Here is a 22,962-nt window from a genome sequence, read left to right as displayed (position 1 = left end):
TATAAATTGAAATTATAATTTTAAATTCAATAAGGATATGGTAAGAGAAAATAGAATTCCCACTTGTAAATTTATATTTTAGCAAAAGAAAGCATTTTTATATAATTTGGCTTTCTGTTTAAAAAATTCAGTAGACGGGAAATATAAATCCATATAGTTCTCTCAAAAATCGTAAGTAGAAACGTTTAATAAGGCCAAATTAATTTGTAATAATAAAACATTTATTTATTTTTATAAAAAAGAAAGTTAACAAATTGAAAAGTTATAATAATTTAGTAAACCAATTTCAATATTATAATAAGGCATTATAATATGATAATTATAATGTGATAATTCAGGGGGAAAAACAGATAACGAAATCAAAAGTTTAATTACAAAATATATTTGTTACATTATTTAAAAAATAATATTATTATCCTTTTTTGTTTGTTACTAAAATTAAAAGGTATTTTAAAACAAATAACGAAGAGCCATACTATTATTCTATCCGGCCATATTATTGATATCTGGGTTTATATTAAAAATTTTTAACGATTCAAGAGGGTTTGGGAAAAATTTAATAAAGGAATTAAAAAATATTAACAATTATGATTTCTCCTGAAAACTTATCAAGATAAATAAATTCAAAGTTTAAAATTCAGGGAACAAATTATTTAATATTTTTCTTGTTTTCATTTCCGTTTTAACAAAATATTTTTATTGAGGTGCCAGTAATAAGCACCTAAATTGCGACGAAGTAAACGAAATCATGTGATCTTCCTCTGGTAACTTATCGCCACACTCCGTGCCATTATTATATGGAGCCGATACGAATTCGTTGAATTGATCGTTTAAACGATGATTGGGATCCCATTTTAGATCTTGTCCAGAAATCCACTCAAAATTTGAATTTTCATTCTTGCTGTAAGAATCGGCTGCCAATTGTAATCCACTTAATCCCGGAGCTGGCTTAACTAATCCTTTCGCAACCCATTTTTTGGACTGTGCATCACTAGTGCTTCTATTATTTTTGATATTAAAGATATCGAATAGATTGAGTTCTTCCCCGCCGATATCTTGATTGGAAAGACGTTGTTCAGCCTGGGTTTTTTTAGGGCTTGGAACACCGAAAATTGTAAAATCGGCAAATTGGGTTGATGCTAATGGTTTTTCCTTCGACAAATCTTTACCGCTATCTATTCCTAAGCCTGAGTTTATAGCGATGGTTGATTTACTATAAATCGTGGGAGCGGATAATTTTTTGACTTGATTCAACGATGAGCATTCGGCGCAGCTTATTTCTACCTTTTTATCTGGCGTCAAATTTGCTTTGTATATATATTTCATCGTATCCACTTCGTGATTCGAGATACCGTTATTGTGAATAGGATAATTCCTTTGAGGCGATAATTTGCTATTACGATATATTTTAAAAGGGGTGCTAGTGTATCGGCCTGGTGAATCTGGATTGTTGAAGTCGATGGAAGTTCTTAAATAAGGGTTACAGCCATAAAACTCATGGTCGCTATGTTCGAGATGGCTTTGGGGTGCTTTCATAACTATGTTCGATTCATATTTAGGAAGGCAGGCACAATTTTCCTCCTTGGGATCATTATTTACATCATTCTTAAATTTCTCATCTATAGCCAAGGTAGGTGGGAGAGGCGACAAATTTTTGTTGGGGGTATTTTTATTAGAAATTCTATCTGGGCATATCTTGTAATCGCATTTGAACGTCTTAACCTAAAACAGTATATAATATAAGGAATGGTATATAATAGAGATCTACCCTGCCCGAACGGGTTTCGGGCCTCCTAATATTTTTTAAGAAAATTCAGGTCGGGTCGGTAAAATTTTTTTAAAATATATCTAAATTTATCAATTTTACGTTGAATTTTTTTATGTAAAATAAAAATATGTGATTTTATTTATAGAAAGTATGTGCCAAATAACATATATCGTTTATTTTGAGTAATTATAAAAATTAATTTCTATATTTAAATAAAAAATTTCGGGCCGGGCAAAACTTTATAAAAAAATTTCAGGCCGGGCCGGGCTTGAAAAATTAGGCCCGATGCAGATCACTAGTATATAATCAAATTTATATAAAAACTTGGTAATTGGATTGTTAGCCATAAATTATATATTTCTTATTTGATTTTACGTAATTTTCCAATTTTAACATTAAATTGCTTGTAAACCAAACTAAATATGGTATATACTAGGGCTTGATGTGGGCTAGGGTTAGTTTATATGATAAGGCTAGGGTTAGTTCAATTTTTTTAATATTCATATTAGACAATACAAGGTGTGTGAGATAAAAAAAACTGTGAGAAGGCTAGAGTAAGTGAGAAAACTATGGTTAAATGTATTCGCGCCCGTACCTATACACTAAACAGACGGTGGGTTTAAATTTATTTAAGATAAATATATATGAAATCAACTATATTTTAAAAAAGTCGTGTTTCTGAAAAAGCACACTATTTGATTAAAAACTTATATAGAATTCAGACAATTTTAGAAGTTAAAGCTAGATTCCCCCCACCCAACTCTTCCCAAATAAATATATACATTGGGCCTACCATAGACATACCAAATGAAAGATACTAGTGACGCCACCACTACTTCTAAGGAATATTTGAAGAATTGGAATAATATCCAAATGTTTAGATTTATTAGTTGTGCATTAGGGGTTTTGAAGCTATTTTTTACAATCGGATACCCTTCCTGACATCAGCTCCTTTAGGTGGTTTTTATACTCCGTCGAGAGACTGTGATCATATTCTAGACTAGTGAAGGTCAACGGTCCGGTCCTATCGGTCTTAGACCGGGATCGGACAGGACCAATTGTCGGACCGATCTTTTTCTTGAGGACCGTGGTCCGGACCGGTCTTTTTATTTTTTTACGGTTCAGACCGCGGTCCGGACCGGTCTTTTATTATTGTTTAAGTTTGCTTTACTATACAATTAATATAATTTTTTTGTATATTTTATTTTATGATATTTTTCTAGAGGAGTCATTTTAGATTTTGTTAATTTTTATTTTACAATATGAAAACCATAAGTTTGTCCAAGAAACATTTTACTTATAGTCCCAATAAAAACATAGAGTATGTGTTCACTGCAGTACCAAATTTAATGTATCGTCAGCACCTAGTAACAAAATAATTGTTTATAATTTTTTAAGCAATAAATTAATCAAAATAAGCAATAATATTATTAAAATATTTTAGTTATTATATAGTTCTATTTTTTTTAAAGAAACTGTTTGTATAATTTATTGTAAAAATTACTTAACCTTATTCTTAATAAAATAATTAGGTACCTTAAGCAGACATCTGATAAAACATAAAATATATACTTCTAATGATGAAAATGAAAATATCTCAAAAAACACAATCTACTCTTAATTTTAATATGCCCTCTACAAGCACAAAATCATTTTTTTCAATACCATTGGATAAATTTTATTGTTTATATAATACTCTTATATTTAATAAAATGATAAAACAAATCAAATTAGGTTAAAAAATATGTTTATCATGACCTTCACTATTCTAGACCCAGACCACAGTGAACCTATTAAAACTCCTTTAGCCGCCAAAAGAGCCCCCCTTCCCACGCCACGATGAGGCTGAAGGTGGAGCATTTTTATTCGTATTTAAACCAGAGACTACAAGTCTGAATTTTTGATCAGGCCCAGCCTAAGCCCGCAGTATAAAATTTTTATAGGCCCGGCCCATATTTAATATTAATATCCAAATATTTAATTTATTGTATTCACATGAAAATAAAAAATATTTCAGTGGATTTAGGCAATCATTGTGTTTGCAATACTGAAATTCATTTTAAAAAATAATTGCAATATTTTTTAAAAATCAACAACTGTTTTAAATATGATAAGTTTAAATAAAATTAATTTTAGGCCCAAGCCGTATTCTGGCTTATTAAAATTTGTTTCAAATACCCCGGCCCGTCTCAGGCATACTAGAAAATGTAATATTAAGCGCATACTCTAGTCTGCCGGTCGGCCTGCCCATGAAGGTCTTTGATTCAAATAATTTCATTTTAATATTCACGAATATTATTCAAATAGTAAAAATAAATAAATAAAATTTTATTGTTTAGCATTTAATTTTTTAAGATGTGAACTATATTATTTATATTTGAGTTCTGCAGAATTGACCCGTCAGTTTTGCCTGGAGTGACTTTATCAATACAGACCCGGCCATAACCCAAAAAATATTAATATTTTATTTTCTTCTTATTCTTTTTTTCTTTGCCTCATTAATTATCACAATAAAACAAATTCAAATGGCATAAGAAATTGAAAAAAGTTAGTAATAAATAGAATGAAATAGCTAGACATTATTAAAATATTAAATTTATTGGGGAATATTTTAATTAATTGTATAACATTAAAAGAATAAAATAGATATTTTGAATTAGATTTCTCTATAAGCTTTTTTTAAAATTCAGAGGTCTAAAATTTTTTTATCACCTAGTCGCGGGTAGACTCATGCTGAAAAAATGATATGCAGGTCTCTAATCTACATCACAGAGCTTATATTTTAAGTATGATATTTTAATTATTAATGTTTCTCAAGGGGTTTTTGTGACAGATTAAATATTAGTTTAGACTTTTTTATATTACAAATATAATATTATTATATTTCAACTAGAGTGAAGTTTAATATAAAAAAGGTTCTAATTTCTGCCTCCGGTTTTTAAGTTTCTTTAAATAAATTATTCTTCTTTACTTTCTTAGATTTGACCTGGTTCCAAGCTCTGGTTCCAAAATTTAGTTAGAGATTTTAAAAAAATTTAAATTCAAACATTAAATAAACCTTTTAAAAATATCACGCAACATTCTGAATATTATATGGTAATGATAGGACTTAATTTTTTAAAAAATATTCGAATATATTTGTTGAAATTAATATTCATATAAAACGAATAATAAATAATAACCTGGTTTTATATTTAAATATTATTCGAATAAATAAAATGCTTAATTCGTAAAACAGGAGCTCTATAATGTTGACTCTGTCCTGGCTAGTTATTTTTCTTTTGTAATTAAAAAAGCTATTCTGAATAGTAAAATTGTAGATTTAAAAAACAGGGATAAGTAGGGGAGACCGCGGTTAGGCAAACCGCGGGGTTGACAGCTAACTTAATCTCATTTTAAAATAAAATACATCAGAAGTTTAAAATTTTATCATATCTCTTTTATTAGTGTCATCTATAAAAAATCTTTTGATAAATAAAATTTGGTGAAAAATTTAAAAGATTTTATATGACAGAATTTTCATTTTTATCAAAATATATAATCATTAATATTTAAATTAAATTTTAAATAAAATTACGAAAGTATACCAAAATTTAATGAATTGATATTATAATATAATTTTATGTTATTATACTGCGTATCCACTATTTTGCTATGGGAGGGGGGAGCACTAAATATTTTCCCCATAAATTTTGTTGGAGATATTTAAGTCCACTTATTGTAGGCTTTTGTTTTATATTAGAGAGAGTGGGGGGGGGGGTGAAGGGGTCAATTATTATTAGCTTAAAATAATATTTACGAAAACGGAAATTTGCGATAGTGGGGGGATTTCCCTCCCTCCCTCCCTCATTGGTTACATGTCTGGGCTATTAAGGTATATAAAGTAGTGATCTGCATCAGGCCTAATTTTTTACCCCGCCCCGGCCCGAATTTTTAAAAAAGTTTTACCGGCCCAGCCCGAACCAGAATTTTTTTTAAATAACAATTTACAGGCCCAGCCTGAATTTATTTATATATAGATATAACTACTCAAAATAAATTTTATGTTATATGGCGTCTCGTTTCCATAAATAAAATAAAATATTTTTATTTTACATAAAAAATTAAACTTAAAATTGATAAATTTAATATATTTTAAAAAATTTCCAAGGTCCGACCAAGTTCGAATTTTTTTAAAAAAATATTAGGCCCAACCCACCCTAACCTACTTTTGCAGATATCTAATATGAAGATTGTAAATCAACAAGGATCACTTGCTAACTAACATATAAATTTATCTACATTATCTGACTTATTTTTAAAATATAATCACAATAATTTTATGTAATTTTTAAACAATATAATCAAATTTTAGCCATATTTAATATAGAGATTATGTAAATAAAAATCTAAATGGTATGGTAAAGAGATTAGAATATTATTTATAAATGTTATTTATAAATTTTAAGTTCTTGTATTTTAACATTTGATAGATCAAAATTATGATGAAGTATAAAATTATAAAATTAGTATTTAAGTTTAAATTAATATAATCTAATATTTTATTTGGCATTAGATCAAACTTTATGAGATATTATAAGAGATAGAAAGTGAAATATTTGCAAAAAAAAAAAGTAAAAAAAATATTAACAAAGATATTTGTCTTTATCGTAATATAGAACACCATAACGGCAAAGAGTATACCAATGAAGAATGTTCCAATGATGGGCACATGTACATGTTTAAACTTCGATAAATTTTTTATATTTTCAAAATGTTTATTATATTAACCAAAATTAAGTTTCAATTTTTATATATAATTAGCTTCAATTTATTAGTATATTTTGAACAATAAAATTATTCTATACGTATCATTATTAATAAATAAAAATGCTTTTGATAGGCTAAGAAAACCAATGTTTTAGGAAGGCCAGCGGTTTGCCTAACCCCGCTATTGGGGCTTGTTGGACAAAATTTCCACTTTTACAAAAAATAAAATTTCAAAAATATACTTAAAATTTTTTATAAGGCACCAGAGTATAGTTATAGGTATCTATTCATATATTATTTTTTATAATTCCAAAAAGAGCCATCGCGATTTTGCAAAAATCGGTTCTACTAGCCCCTGTCTCTCCTACACCTTTAAACGTATTTTAACTATATCACTATATTAGATTAAAATCTATAATTAAAAGAAACTAAAAATGACATCCAGGTCCCTTTATTGATTAGTACATTAAAAATAATAACAAAACCTTAAATGGAATTCCCTATTTTCAAGCCTATCTATAATAAAATAATTTTTATATAAGTAAGGAAAGAAGAAAAGTAAAAAATAAAGAAAGAGGAAAATGAGCCCACATAAAATAGAAGTTATATAAATATGTTCGCATAATTATGTTTTTAAATCAACTAAGTATAAATTTTACATAAATGAGTAACTTTTTTATCTGTAAAAACTATCGATCCTTTTATAAGATTGTTTTCCTTCATGATTTTAAAAAACTGTTGGATTTGTTGGAGCAATTCCTCGTTCTGTTTAAATAATTGATTTACTCTGACCTGTAAATTATGAGGAGAATATAAATTAATATTTAGTGATTAGATTTCATTATTTATTTTCATATTTTAGTTAATTTAGATAAATAGGATAACATTGTGCATGTAGCTTATAAATCTCGACCAGACCATCTTTCTTTCAATTTGAAAAGAACCTCAAAAATTGATTTTAAATAGGTTTTTGCTGGCAAGGCAATATAAATTGCCACATATATCATATTTTCACTTTAAAAATAGCGGCACATGGGAAGGTAATTTAGGTATCTCATTAACATGTATGGTAAAGTTCTGTTCTGGATAAGACGACTAAGATTAAATTAAAATAAGAATCCAGTTAATAATGATACTAATGTGCCCCTTTATTTTATCTCCTTATACAATTTTTTATAATTAAAATAAATTCAAAAAATGAAATTAATTTTTTTTAAATTTATAACTTGTTATATTTTAAAACAAATAAAATCCATTTCTGAAAATTTCTAAATTTGGATATGCAGAATACTATAATAATCCAACTCTTTAAATTATTTGTGATCAGGTTTTATCAAGAATCCTCAAAGTCCTAAATCCTAATATCACGATATATTTTTCTCTAATCATCTTTAAATTACAGGAGTTAAGGTAATTGGTTTTCTAAAAAATAAAAAATAAATTAAAAAAAAACTTGAGTTTCTCTTCTGGCATTAGTTTCGAGATTTAGTTTTTCTCTCAGAAATTTGATTTGGGCGTGAGCCATTTGCAATTTATGTTTATAGCGCTTCAAATGCTGACTCAGCAAAAATAGATGGGAAATCTGATTATCATCCATGTCCTCAAACAAATCATCGTCCTCTGGGGAGGATAATGTTTTGCTGTAAGATCCAGAGTCTTCTTTGTCATTTATGCAGGTATCCTTTTTTTTTGAAATAAATAAATGAGTGTAATTAAAAAAAAAATTAATAAAATTTAAACATAAAATGGTGATTAAATATCAATTGTGACTGTGAGTAAGACGTGATTTATAAATTAACGAGAAAGAAAGAAAATACTTTTAAATATGATTATGAAAAAAAAATCTTAAGCAAATTATTCATAAATATTCTAAGGTGATTAAAAAAATAGTTCTCCTAAAAATAGAACCCAGCAAGGTCCCATTCAATTAAACTCGGGTCGGTCGGACTCAATAGAATCGAATCTTGATGTTTAAATTTTCTTCTGACCTAATCGGACCTCAATTTTTTTTAAAATTATTTTGTTTTATAATAATATAAAAATTATTTTCAAGAATAATCACAAAATTATTTATTATTCTTAAGCACTTATTTTTTTTTTTACCGATTTCGTTGAAATAAGGATTTAAATTTTTTGGTAAAATAAATATTTAATATCACATAATTTGAACACATTTTGCTCAAAAAATTTAATAATGAATTAAGATAATCCATTAAACCCTAAATTTTTAATTGCGAAAAAGGAAGTAGAATATTTTAAGCTAGTTTATGCAAAAATCCTGTTCAAAATTGTAACTCAGGTCGTTAAGAAAGTGGGTTGAAAAATATCTCGCATCCCCAAGTTTTGATCCGAAATATTCTTCCATGTCGTTTATTTTATGACACTAATTAAAGTTATTACATTTACTTGGTCCTTTTCAATTGAAGATATATGGACAAAAGAATCACTGATCATTGAATAGCCCGATAAACCGCTGTCTAATAAGTAGGTAAAAACAAAATAAATGGGATTTATCGATTTGGTTTTCATAACATGGAAGTGTAGATTATAATAATAAGCTGATTGAAAATATATGAGATTATTTTTTTTCCTATATATAATATATCAATGTTATGTAAGATAAATCACTATATTAAATAATCTTTATTTGATATCATTATTATTGTCCTCCTGATATCTAAACCTAGTCAAAATTAGTCTCCTCCATACTCTCAATATACTTTTATTTATCCTCATTTATAATAAACGCAATGATGTTTAAGTGAATTATCATCGATAAACATTAGAATAGTTGTATTATTAATTTTGTAATTTAAGTATCGAGTTATGGTGTCTCGTTATTTTTGCGTTTACTATAAATGAGGCCTAAATATGAATTTAAGAAATTATATTGGTTTAAGGTTTATCTCGCATATTTTTTCTCCTTGAATATATATTATGGATGTCTAAAACTGCAAAATTTTCTTAATAAAAACTATTCTAAAAAATTTTAAAATGTTATAAACCTCTCATATGCACTTTTTCAAATGTTATGCTATTCATAGAGGCACCTAATTTACACGCATTATCCACCTTAAAGTCGCCCTCTTCAGGTACCATTAGAGGTTTGTCGCGACATTTGTCTGATTTTTTGTCGATCGTAATAGGAGTTATGTCTTTTGAGGATTTGTAATCTTTTTCGCATGCGAATTTGTGACAAACTTCGAAGGCTTGCCCTATCGTTCTAACTATTAACATTGCTTGATTCTATTTTTATTTATTTAAAAAACAATTTAATACTGTCCGGTCTTTTGATCACAAATAAAAATTTTACATTTAAAAAAAGTATTAAAGATTAAATCCATAATACCAAGTAATTTTAAAGAAATGTCAAATGAAAATTAAACCTTTTTATCAGCTTTAAAGACGTTACATTTAAAATGGTTCGTACCGCAATCTCTCGCTATATAACTAAAAATCTTGAGATCTTGGGAATCGTGAGAAACATAAAATACCCTTAAAAAGATAATTATTTATGTCGCATATGATATATTTACTAATTTACGGTATGCACCCAAGAAGGATTTATATTTCATTTATTTTTTTTTCAGATAGATGCAGGGCTGTTCCTATTATTATAAACTAGGGATGTATAACGTAATGTGCATTCGTTTTTAATTAAAAGAAATGGTGGTTGTTAGGGATACTATATATAATTGGCTTTTTGATTCGACTTCAATGAGGGAAATATTTACATTATAAAAGTTATCAATTGATTGGAAAAAAAAATTACCTATATATTGGATGATTATACAGGATTTGTTCTTCAACGAATTCTTGTTTCAATTTGATAAATTTCTTCAAAATAAAAAATTTAAGTTTATTTTTTTAAATAATTTTTTTAAACTTCTTTGGTATATAATTTTTGGAATTTGGAAGTAGTTTATTCTATATCTAAATAAATTCGGGCCTTGTGGACAAATAATGTTTATTTTAATTTCTGGCCGGGCTTTTCGGGATAAATATAAAAAAATTCGTTCGAGATCGGGCAGGACAAATTTAAAAAAAAATTAGGGCCGGGTCGGGCTTGAATTAGGCTCGATGCGGATCACTAGTTTGTATCATAGTATAAGAGATGATAAATGAATAGTAAATTCATCTCATAATTTTGACGAAAAATGAAATAGTAGCATTGAAAGATATTGCATATTTTAAATAACATCAAGACAATTTTTTTTAATATAATATCCTGGGCCTTCATTCTTTCTTTCACTCATATAAAGGACAATTGTATTTTTTTGACCTAATTTACAAATATAAAAAAAAAAGTACACCGGCAATGAAGTGAAACTTTCTATATAAAAAAGAGGGGGAAAGCCTTAAAAATGAATATTATAAAAAAATCGATAAAAATGGCTTTAATTTTTAGTTTCCATCCAAAAAATCTATCAAATGATAAAAAGTTATTTTTTATTTTTTGTTTCATATTTTTTTTTTGATTGATTAAATTTTTTATATTATTTTGTGGTAATTTATTGGATAATGAGAATTATATATTATTTGTTTTCTCGTTTTTATCATTATTCAAAGGAATGTTAAAATTCTACCATCCATCTACCTTCTAATGGCCCTTTAAAATTTTATTCATATTAGTTCATGTCATAAAAACTTGTAAAAAAAGGAAGAACAAATCTCGGGATTTGATAAAAATATTTTTTCGATTTTGACCCTTCTTAAATGATTATATTGTATTATTTTTAGGAAAGAAGAAAGGAGGGGTTGGAGAGGGGAAATTTTTATTAGCTAAAAATGATATTTAAAAAAATAGCAAATTTTTAGTTACATGAGTCATTTATGTTAATGATTGATTATACAATTAATGCCCGACCTTAGCCAGTGCCTAGTTTCGGTTATTCCAAACAAAATATTTATTATTTGATATTAATAACCCAATAATATAATAAAATTAATACTTATGGTTTCCATTTATATATATTGGAAGCCTTTTTTAAAGAGTCAGGGTAGCGGATCATAGCTAAGACAGATTATTCAAACGAGGTACCCCACATAGGGCAAAAGAAGATGCTACTGAATAATGTCAGAACCTATCTTAGCTTTATATTCCTGATCAATGAATCTGCTAAAAGGAAGAGAACAACTATATAATAATAATAAGCATATCAATTTTTAATGGGCATAATAATATGAAATTTTCTTAAAACTTCTCATGCCTTTTATCCTTCATGATAATCAAATTCATATTTACATGATCGTTGGGAAACTTCAACTTTATTTATATAAACTCCAACATTAAATTATAATATTTCAAAGTTTATAATTTTATCTGTTCGATTTTATTAAATAGTATTTTAAAATTAAACACACCTTTGCCCTTAAACTAATTCAATTAATTTTTTTACATATTAGAAAATTTTTTTTTTTGTATTTTTTTTTATTAATTTAGAATTTATGTATAGTTAAATTTTATTTTACTTTCATTATTATTGTAAAGTATTATTTTTAATATATATCTATTAATAATTTTTTTCACCTTTTTAAAAAAAAATATATTTAAAATTATATAACTAAATTATTTTAAAAAAAACAGTTGAGGGGGATTAAAAAATTGTTTTGTCGGACATATAGTCGAAGATGGAGATAAAATTAGATTTGTCTGAGATATAAATTTTCTTTAGGATCTCCAGTGATTGTTTCCAACTTTTTACCTAAGGTTAGTTTTTAAAAAGAGAATTGCATCCTCGCCGAAGTTCCCTAATAGGGTAATAACAAAAGGTAGACAAGTATATTTTCTAATTGCGAATATTTGTTACGTTTGAATGATTCGGAGCCCGCAATGGATGAGTATTGTGTTTGATTTTACAAGCGCATCTATACAGATACAATCCCATACCAAGGATTGTCCTTACCGTCTGGGTCAGAGGTACTTAATTCAATTGGTTCTAAGATGGAAGGATGTTGGCTAATAGAAGCGCCTATTAAGTTGTTAATTGGCGAGTGACGGGAGTGCCTGTCTTTAGAAAATTACAGTGTAAGGAGTGATGAACTTTACTGTCAAACTGAGGAGAGAGGTATTTATCTAAATTTTGACTGGGGGTTGCCACAAGCCATTCGCATCCATTGTGTTTTGATAAATGCAAATTGGGAAGTTCTGATTGCGGGTTAGAAAGGATAAAATCAACGGAACATGCAATCAGAGGAGAGTCACAGTCTTTTTCGAGGACGCTTATTGAGCGAAGTGTGTTGGACAATATATTATTGTCTCATATGGGTAAGCTGTTTGGAGATCTTGGTCTATAAAGAATGTTAATTTGTTTATTAACTCATTGGATGAGAGGCAAGAGTGAGAAGAAATGAAAGCTGCAAGTGATAAAGAAATTGGGATCGGATTCCAATACCCGGTTTTAGAAGGAAGGGAATCTTGCACCCATATAAGGGGAGGATAATTTGATGTTTAAAACTTCTGCTAAACAGTCCTTGATTGTGTTTTTAAGAGAGAATAATTGATCAAGATGTGTGAAGACTTCTGTAGATCTGAGTAAACGAAAGATTTTAGGAATATAAAGAATTTTTTAATGAATGATGAGGTAACAGAAATAAGAATAATGATCTTAGTTCTTGCGTTGTTGATATAAAATTGTTTAAAATGGAGATAACTACTTCAGTTCCACCAATAAGGGCTCCTAAGTAGTGATCTGCATCGAGCCTACCCCAAATTTTTTTTATAATGTTTTGTAAGCCCGGCCCGTACCCGAGTTGGCAACAATCACTGGAGATCCTAAAGAAAATTTATATCTCAGACAAAGAATATCTCTTGAGATATGTAGATCTAATTTTATCTCCATCTTTATGTCCGACAAAACAATTTTTTAATCCCCCTCTACCGTCTTTTTTAAAAATAATTTAGTTTTAAATATATATTTTTTTAAAAAGGTGAAAAAAAATATTAATAGATATATAATAAAAATAAGACTTTACAATAATAATGAAAGTAAAATAAAATTTAACTATACAGATTTATTTAAATATAGAAATTAATTTTTATAAACTTAAAATAAAAGACATATGTTATATGTCGTTTAATTTCAATAGATAAAATCAAATATTTTTATTTTTCATAATCAATTTAATATAAAATTGATAAATTTAGATATAATTAAAAAAAATTCCAAGGTCCGACCGACCCGGCCCAAATTTTAAATATTAGGCCCGAGCCCGGCCCCAAAACCCGTTCGGGCCGGGTACAGGCCGGGCTTACCTTTGCAGATCTCTACTCCTAAGTGTGTGTGGATCTGTTAGTATGTACGAAAGAAAATTCTCCTTGGGGAGATGATATGGATGGAGAGCAAAGTTCACATTTGCTGGTATTAACTGATAGTGCTGCTATTGGTTCTAATTTTTTTATTGTAATGGGAACCTTCACTATTTCGGATAGTTAACCAGCAACGTGCCATCATCTAGGTACCAGATGCTTAGACCAAGTTTACATTGAGTATTTATTTCAGCCACTACTTTTGTATCCCTAAGAAAAATCATCTTGTCTGTTGTGATTGGATAATAATATCGTCAAATTTGACAGCTGACTATTGGTAGATTTCTAAGGATATTATTAAAATCAAGTTTCAAAATATAGAGGTTGTTATCTGTATTTTCAAGTATGTGAATGGAGTAGGAGGCGGCGGCACAACCATTTTTATCCCATAGCCTAGTTGGTGGGGTTGTAATAATGCACTGAGATTGACTATGATTCGGTTACTTATTAGTTTTGCTGCTACTCTACGGATGATGAACCAACAGCAATTGGAAGTATACCACCATTTCTTTATTTAGAGCTATTAGTCGTGCTCCAAATAAAACAGGTTTGACATCGGGTGGGGTCTCACCTTTAAGAATTTTGTTTAAAAGGCTGGTCAAGTTTGTTGATAAGCACTTACTTGATGGGATGGTGGGTAGAGATCTGCAAAAGTAGGCCCGGTCCAATCGAGTTCGAGCTGTGTCAGGTCTAATAATTTTTTTAAAAATTCGGGCCGGGTCGGGTCTTGGAAATTTTTTTTAATATTTCTAAATTTATCAATTTTATGTTGAATTTTTTATGTAAAATAAAAATATTTGATTTTATTTATAGAAACTAGATGCCATATTACATATATCGTTTATTTTGAGTAATTATAAAAATTAATTAATGTATTTAAAAATGGGCCTGCAAAACCTTTTAAAAAAAATTTCGGGTTTGGGCCGGGCTGGGCCAAACTTTTTAAAAAAATTTCGGGCCGGGCTTGAAAAATTAAGCCCGATGCAGATCACTAATGGTGAGTTTTAAGAGATCTTGTAAGTAGATTAGTCGAATGAGTAAAATGATCTTTACTACAAATTACATTAACTCTATCAATACTACTTGATTTTATAAAAGCAGTATATGAAATAGTGATCTGTATCGGGCCTAATTTGTCGTGACAGGCCCGAAATTATATTTTTTTAATTGTAAAAAAAATTCTATAAATAAAAAAAAATTGGCAACTTGTTTCTTGCAATAATTTAATATAAATTTATTCCATAAAATTGAGTGATATCATATTTAAAAATTTAAGCCAGACCCGGCCCGGCCCAAATTTTCTTTAAAAATTACACCTGTCCTAGCCCTTTCGAATTATTTTTAAAATAGGGTCGACCAAGCTTATACGAGCAGGGATTTGTAGATCTCGAATATGAGCATAAAATTAATTTTCATAAATTGATTGGTATAAGTCAGGGTTGGCAAGTCGGTCAATTGACCTGTCAAATTCAGTCAGAGGAGTATTTGACCTGGTGAGATACGGTCAATTACTCTAAAAAATGTTTAAAAAAAGGGGAAAACGGTATAAATACATGTGATCACAATGTTGCCTATTTTTTTGGGTCCCCAATATCAAAAGGAGCTTCTCACTAGTAGTTAATTCAATGAAGTATGTGATATAATTGAAGAATTAGCCATTTTACAAGGTGGTGATAGCCAAAATATTAAGTGATATAATTAATTTCAGAAGCAAAAAAGGCATGTTTAATAGCAAATTATGTGGAAAGCAGTAATTTTCATAAGAAACAATCAATTCCGACCTCAAGTTAATGGATTAAATTTTGCTACCATTCTCATTACGAGACTTCTTTAGAAAGAAATAGGTCGATTTGGGTTAACATTCTTATGAAAATAGAAATCGATTGAAGATCTCGACATCAGGAAAATTGAAAAAAAAATACTAAAGAAAATGATAATATTGAATATGAATCAGAACAAGACTCGACTCTGCTACAGAGAGCTAAACATTAGTTATTGAATGACAACAAATTTAAAAAATTAATTTTATAGATTCATTTTACTATTATATTCAAAATAAAGTTAATATTGACTTTAAAAAACATATATTAAATTTGACTAAATTTGGCCATATTTGGCCTGTCAAATATCGGTCAATTGATCGAAACTTATTTGACCGGTCAAATGCACAACCCTGGTATAAGTATCTAACCAAACATCGAATATTTATACTAACCCTAATGGGCAACCCAGGCCTCAGCCCTTAACTAGTTTAGGTAAAATTAAGAAAAACATGCAGGCATTAATTAATATTTAGTTAACCCTAGCCCACATCAGGCTTCAACTTGAAATGTATTCGTGGTTATGATTTTCGGGTTTATGTAGTTGAGGTAATACATTCGCGATAATTTTTTATCAGTCATATCTCATAAATGCATTCGCGGTAAAACATTCTCAAATTTATTCACGAAAATATCTTTTGCAGTAACCGATAGGAGTGTTTTTACTATATTAAATTTATTGATGTAAAGCAGAAAATTCACGCACTTAAAGTGTAATAGAGCACGAGTAAAATTGAATTTAGTTTTTTTAAATTTTAATGAAAAGTTAAAATTCAACAAATTAAGTCATGTCCGACTAGAAAATAGGTTTAGTCAAGTTCGGGTATGAAAATAAAAATATTTTAAAAAATCCGGTCGAAAAGAAGCTTTTAAGTGGACCGGACATTGACAAGGGTAAACATGGTTCTACTATACCGGTGACTCAGAAAATGTCTTTTTTGAAATCTTTAACCCTAAAACGAGTCAATTGGACCGGACATTGACAAGGGTAAACATGGTTCTACTATACCGGTGGCTCAGAAAATGTCTTTTTTGAAATCTTTAACCCTAAAACGAGTCAATCGTTTTTAATATAAAAAAATCCCCATTTTTATTAAAGAATATATATTGAATCTAACCTCAGATATTTTAGAATTCGATATAGTTGCTTTTTAGAAAATTGGGATCAAAAATAGTAAAATTTGAGAAAAAATAACTAAACATCCTCCTTTTTTAAAAAACGAGCTAGAAGGAATTGGAATAGGCCTGACACTCGCCTTTCAAAATTCTTTCTAAATTATAAAACGAAATATTTAGTTAATCAAAAAGATTCCGCCTTTTATTGACACTCAATAAAATCAGACGATAATTTTTTAATTTATGTTATCAAAAGAAGATCTTATACCGATAAAATAATATTTTTTTTAATTCACAAAGAATAAAATTCTATGTTAATATCAACTGAAAGAACTTTTACCACTTTTAAAGCTTTATTACCGATTAAAAATGATCTTTATGCATGACAACCTTCCTTCTCATAGCGCTCACCCAAAGAAAAATTTATAAATTTGCTCAATGACCCCTGGATTATCATGCGTAGTAAAAATTAAAGACTTGTTTTATAAAAATAGGGCAACGACCTTTGGGATTTAGAACTTGAATGAAAGATTCGTAAAATGTGGCTCCTAATTTCTGAAGAAAAATCTAGTTGGCTTTCGATCAATGGAAGATTAGATTACAGCTGTTATATTAAAAAAGGAAGACAGATCCAATATATATTTGTTAGTTATATTTTTGTATTTTGATAATTCCATGATATAATTACATTTAAATAAATTATATTTATGCAATTTGATAATTCATAATTGCATTTAAATAAAGATGTCAAAGTTTGTGTGTGTTGAACTTTATAATTTATGATTAGGAGAAATTTTCGAAAAAGATAGAACATTCAGCTATAGTCCAACATAGTGGGAACCCATCTAATCCCGTTTCTCAAAAAAAAATTGAGAGTACTAGTTATCTTTTGTCAAATTTTACTATCGATATTTATTTAAATAGGAAACCATAATGGCGTATCCCAGCTAATTTATAATCAAAGGTGCCTCAAAATGCATTTGAGTGAATGAATAGTCAGTGATAAGTATTATATTTCATTGGGTATAATATATTATAATAGAAAGAATTTGATATATCTGCAGATATTATAAATGCATGAAATAAATTATAAGGTCAAAGCATTATTTTTATACTTTGAACTGATGATGTTTATTATTATTTATAAGCACTTGTTTTTTTCTGATTTATTCTAAATTTCCACCAAAACAAAAAAATTAGTATTTTTTTTAGGTTAGCATTTTATATTAATAAGGGGGGGGGGCAAGCAATTAGATAATTTGAAAGGGGATAAAATTGATAAATTTCGCTTAAAATAAAAGAATTGGGTAATATTCCATGATTTTCTATCTAACAACCTACAAATAATCTAAATTTTGGGTAATGGTAGAATATTCAATTTTTTAAACTGAATCGTTTTCGACAATCTGTACAAAGTATAAACCAAGTATTATGAATTCACCATAAAATTTCTAATGATCTCAAATAATTTGGCAATAATTTAAAAGGATAATTTTTTTCATATTACTTTTATATATAATAAATTGGATATATTAGCAAAAATAAAAATCAGTCCCTTATTATGTTTAATTGGATTATATTATACAAGGATTATACATACATAGTATTTATTAGTCAATTTTTGCCATTAAAAATTATTTTTCTTTTGTAAACGTTCATCCAAAATTAGATTATAAAATGGTAATTTTGATAAGAAATTAAAATATTTAAAAAGGGAAGAAGAAAGGAAGGGACGGGTAGTAAGCAAAGTTGTTAAAGTAGCGCGATTTCCAATTACAATGAAACGAGTGTTAATAATCAACTTACAATAAAAGGGGGTAAACATAATAAGATTTTATTTTAATTTAATACATATTGAAATTTATGGAGAAGCAATTAATTAACAAGATTAATCGTTTTTAAATAATTAAAAAAAATTATGTTGTAAATATATAATTTGTGATGAAAAATTAATCTTGATCTTCTTTGAGAAAACTCGTAAGATTTTAATTAAATTTCATCTAAAAATTCTAAATAATTTTTTGTAAAAAATCTTTTTAATATTTGAAAATATTTTAGAATTTCTTAAATATAATCTATTTTGTAATTTTGTATCCATTTATTTCGATAAAAATATGATAATACTATAAATTTTTATAATAACTTCGATAAAATAATTAACACATAAAAAATATAATTATAATTTATGATGGTGGAACCTTTTTAGAAATTAAAAGAGTTATTATAATTAATACAAATTAATTATAAGGATTACCTAATTACTCAGTTACCTGCCATAACCCAACTCCTAATAGCTTTGCATGTGATTGTAAAAGTTAGTAAAATCATAAGGAATAAATCCGTGTAAGAGCTGAATAATATTCCCAAACAAATTCATCCCTTGAATTAGGGCGGGAATTGATTGCTCGATATTTATTTTCCAAGACTCCAAAAAATTTTTCAGTGGGATTTGGCTGTGGTGAGTATGGTGGTAGGTATTTATTCCTATCTTTATAAGCATCGATAAGATGGTTTCTATAAATAGATGCATTATCCATTACAATAATTGCATCTGGTGGTAAGAGACTGATAAGCTCTGTCATAAAATCACGGAATAATAACCCATTATAAGCTCCTTCGATTATTTTATAATGGATTACCCCTCTAATAATAATTGTACAAAGTATGCTTACATTTTTACTCTTAGAGGATGGGATTTTTATTATTGGATGTACATTGTATGGCGCCCTTCTTCTACAGGCTCCTTGCCAGCTCTTTTTTTCGACCAACCTATATTTGTGATATATTTACTAATTGTGGTTTTCGTTTTTGGACTACCAGGGGGTAAATTATCTATTATCTCCTGGATAGTAAGAGTGTTTCTTTCCATTAATAAGTTTATGATGTATTTTTTAATTATGTAAGATTTTTTTTTACTTACACTTTTTTGAATATTGTATTCATTTAAATGATCTCCATTTATATCTGGGAATGTGTCCCGTCTAAATTTATGGACCGATGCTGTAGACATTTCGAGCGATGTCTTTAATTTTTATTTGTTCTTTTTCAGACATTGATAACATTTTAGTAACTATATCTATTTTTTATTTATTCCAATATTTGTGTATTCTTTTTGGTCTTTAAATTCTGACGGATTAGGAGTTTTCATTTAAATTGGAAAAATTAGTATTACTATTGGATAATAAAGATTGTATATTAAACATTTTTTTTATTAATTTAAGAAAAATTAAAAAATTTCATAAATATTTTACTACAACATATTTTTTTATTTTAAATTAAAAATTCAACACATTTCTTTTCAACCATTAATCTAGTTAATTAATTGCCTGTCCATATTTAATTTTAATATGTATTAAATTAAAATAAAATCTTATTATGTTTATCCCCTTTTATTGTAAGTTGATTATTAACACTCGTTTCATTGTATTTATTTTTTAGTGCGTCCCTGCTACTTAGCTATTTTATATAATGGATGTAACTATACACATGAAAATTTAAATTTAATATCATAATTAATTATAATTTTTCAATTTCAATTTTAATTTTAATTTTAAAATTGAAATTTATATTTTTATTTAAACCTAAATCATCTGGTGAAAATTATTTAAAAGGTCATTGCAAATGGATCAAATCGACGTAAGTGAGTCAAACAATTTTGATATTAATGAAATGGAAGGTACCCTGATAGAAAATATTCTTGACAATACAAATTAACCATTTCCCAAAATTTGAAAAATATTTCAAAATTAATGAAAAAACAAATGGTGGCTACAAATTTATTTGTACAATAAAAAAAATATCCTTAAATAGTCGTTATAATATAACCTCAGAAAACACCTAATTTTGGTATAAGGGAGACTACTCCAAAAAGACCAATTCAATTCAAGTTAAATTAATTAATAATATTGCACATGCCAATATTTTTCAGAAACTGGCTTATAAAGTTATTGTCAAATTTATAAATGATGCAGTTCAGCCAATGTCATTGATTGGATCCATCATTTACCATGATGATTAAAACTCTATCCCCTGGTACAACAATTTTTTGACTCCAGAAACTAATTATTGAGACTGCAGACAAAAATGCCCTAGTTAAACCATGAAAACGACTTCCACTGATAATAATTTTCAAATAAAGGATACTAATAAAATAGAAAATCCCCTAGACACGTTTTTTAAATCTAAAAATACAAATGAGTATTTTTGATAATTTTATTAAAAATATGTATATAAAATTAAATATTGCCTTGCCCTCAAGTGCTGTGTTGAGAGATTATTTAGTAAAGCGAAACTTATACTTTCTGATCATCGCTCTAGACTTGGGGATGATATTATATATATGATTTTATTATTAAAATGCAACAAAATAAATAAACAATAAATATTGTCATAAATAGTTATTTTTATTAAATAAATTATAGTCTTTTTGCATAAATTTTTTTATAAAATTAACTATATTTAAATATTTATAAATGTTGATTTTTATGTATTATATACTATGCAATTACATTATAAGCAAAAGATAAAACCAATTTATAAAAAGTAGCCTAAAAAGTAGCCAAAGCTACTCTTAAAAAATAGTAGCTAATAGCGCGCTATTTTTAAAGTAGGGTTTAACAACTCTGGATGGAAGAGAGGGTGAATGTGTGATGAAAAAAAAGAGTGAAACCAATAATAAAATAATTCAAAAAATAATAAGGGCATATTGTATATTTAAAAATTCTTTCAATAATAAATTTTTTATAGCGTTGAATTCCCCAATCGGGCGAAGTTTCGTTTCTGAAGATTATTATGAAAATCATGTATAATTAATGTAATTTTTTATATTCAATATACAAAGGGCGAAAATTAAATTATTATATATCGTTGTCAATAAATTATGTTAAGATTGTTTTAAAAATAAATTTACAACTGGATGTTGTTGTATATTTTAATATCATCTTTTGTCCCGAAACAGGATTGATTGTTTTTAAAAATTATTTTATTTTTATGAGATGAGCTATTTTATTTGGAGCTGTGAACAGAGTTAGGCGGTTATTTATTTATTTTATTTGGAGCTGTGAACAGGATTAGGTGGTATTTTACCCTCGCTATATGATATGGATTTTTCAGATAAATAAAAAAATACACAAATGTTTGTAGCGATAATTGTCTGAAATTCACATTCTGAGATACATTTCCGGTTAAATCGAATCTTAAAATATAAAAACCCACCCTAGATAAATGACTTAAAATCAAGAGATTCCGAATCGCCATGGATTTCATATCCCAATACCACATATAAACTCAATTTCTTATACTGATTTTTAAATGTTTTATTTAGTTTTTATACAAATTTATATATTTGAAATTGCCTTCATTTACTTATTTACATGATAAAATAATTTTATGAATCAAGTTAGAGGAAAAAAAGAAGATCTTATCTGTTTCCTCATATAATGAGCCCAGGCACATGCGTAACCATGGGAGGAAGGGGAAATCCCCTCTTTGGAAATTTACCTGTTCTCATAAATATCATTTTAAGTTAATACCCCCCCCCCCCCCCCCATTTTAATCTCCCCCCAAAATATATCACTATAAACAAGAATTTAAAAGAAAAATTCGTAAAAACTAATAACTATTTTAAATATATGCTATAAAATATTTTTCAAATTTTGAAAATGGGAAATGTGTATTATTGTTATCAAGAACATTTTCTTCCAGGGTACCTTCCATTTCATTAATATCATCATTGTCTGACTAACTTACATCGAATTGGATATCCATTTGCGATATCTAATTAATTTATATCAGATAATTTAGGTTTATAATACAAATTAAAATATAAATTTCATGAAAAAAAAATAATAAATGATAAAAATTATAATTAATTATGGTATTATATTTAAATTTTCCTGTTTTTAGTTACATTCATTATATTTTTAAAAATTAGCTAAGTAGTCAAAAAAAGGAACGCGCTAAAAAAATGTAGCGCGCTAAGTACCGATTTAATTATCTTGTTTTATTTCTCCTTATTTTTTGTTGACATTCATTTAATGTGAATCCCGGAAAAAACCCCCCGAAAAAAATTCCCGGAAAAAAACCCCTGGAAAATAAACCCCCAGGAAAAAAACTCCCGGAAAATAAACCCCCAGGAAAAAAAACCCCGAAATTTTTTTTTCGAATTTACTTAAGACCTAATAATATCGGTATATTTTTAT

The 22,962-nt window shown here is 27.6% G+C and overlaps 1 protein-coding gene across 4 annotated transcripts in view; it reads right to left on the bottom strand.

The window, feature by feature from the left end:
* Positions 1–246: 246 nt before the first annotated feature.
* The window catches only part of LOC135931404 (uncharacterized), a 68,765-nt gene continuing 46,049 nt past the window's right edge, over positions 247–22,962 (bottom strand). For 2 of the 4 annotated variants that reach the window (XM_065468481.1, XM_065468483.1), the window contains 7 exons: positions 10,290–10,354; positions 9,904–10,012; positions 9,523–9,763; positions 8,918–8,994; positions 7,971–8,198; positions 7,190–7,309; positions 247–1,722 (listed from right to left, as the gene is read on the bottom strand). In XM_065468481.1, the coding sequence (XP_065324553.1) occupies positions 697–1,722; positions 7,190–7,309; positions 7,971–8,198; positions 8,918–8,994; positions 9,523–9,763; positions 9,904–10,012; positions 10,290–10,354 (1,866 nt within the window). In that variant the 3' untranslated portion in view covers positions 247–696. The remainder of the gene's footprint in view (positions 1,723–7,189; positions 7,310–7,970; positions 8,199–8,917; positions 8,995–9,522; positions 9,764–9,903; positions 10,013–10,289; positions 10,355–22,962) is intronic. The other 2 variants (XM_065468482.1, XM_065468484.1) reach the window with 2 other exon arrangements.

This window comes from Gordionus sp. m RMFG-2023, chromosome 1, assembly GCF_954871325.1.
Source record: "Gordionus sp. m RMFG-2023 chromosome 1, tfGorSpeb1-WG-v2, whole genome shotgun sequence".
NCBI lineage: Eukaryota > Metazoa > Nematomorpha > Gordioida > Chordodea > Parachordodidae > Gordionus > Gordionus sp. m RMFG-2023.
The sequence above is the reverse complement of the archived record's forward strand: the minus strand, read 5'-3'. Positions and strand labels throughout refer to the sequence as shown.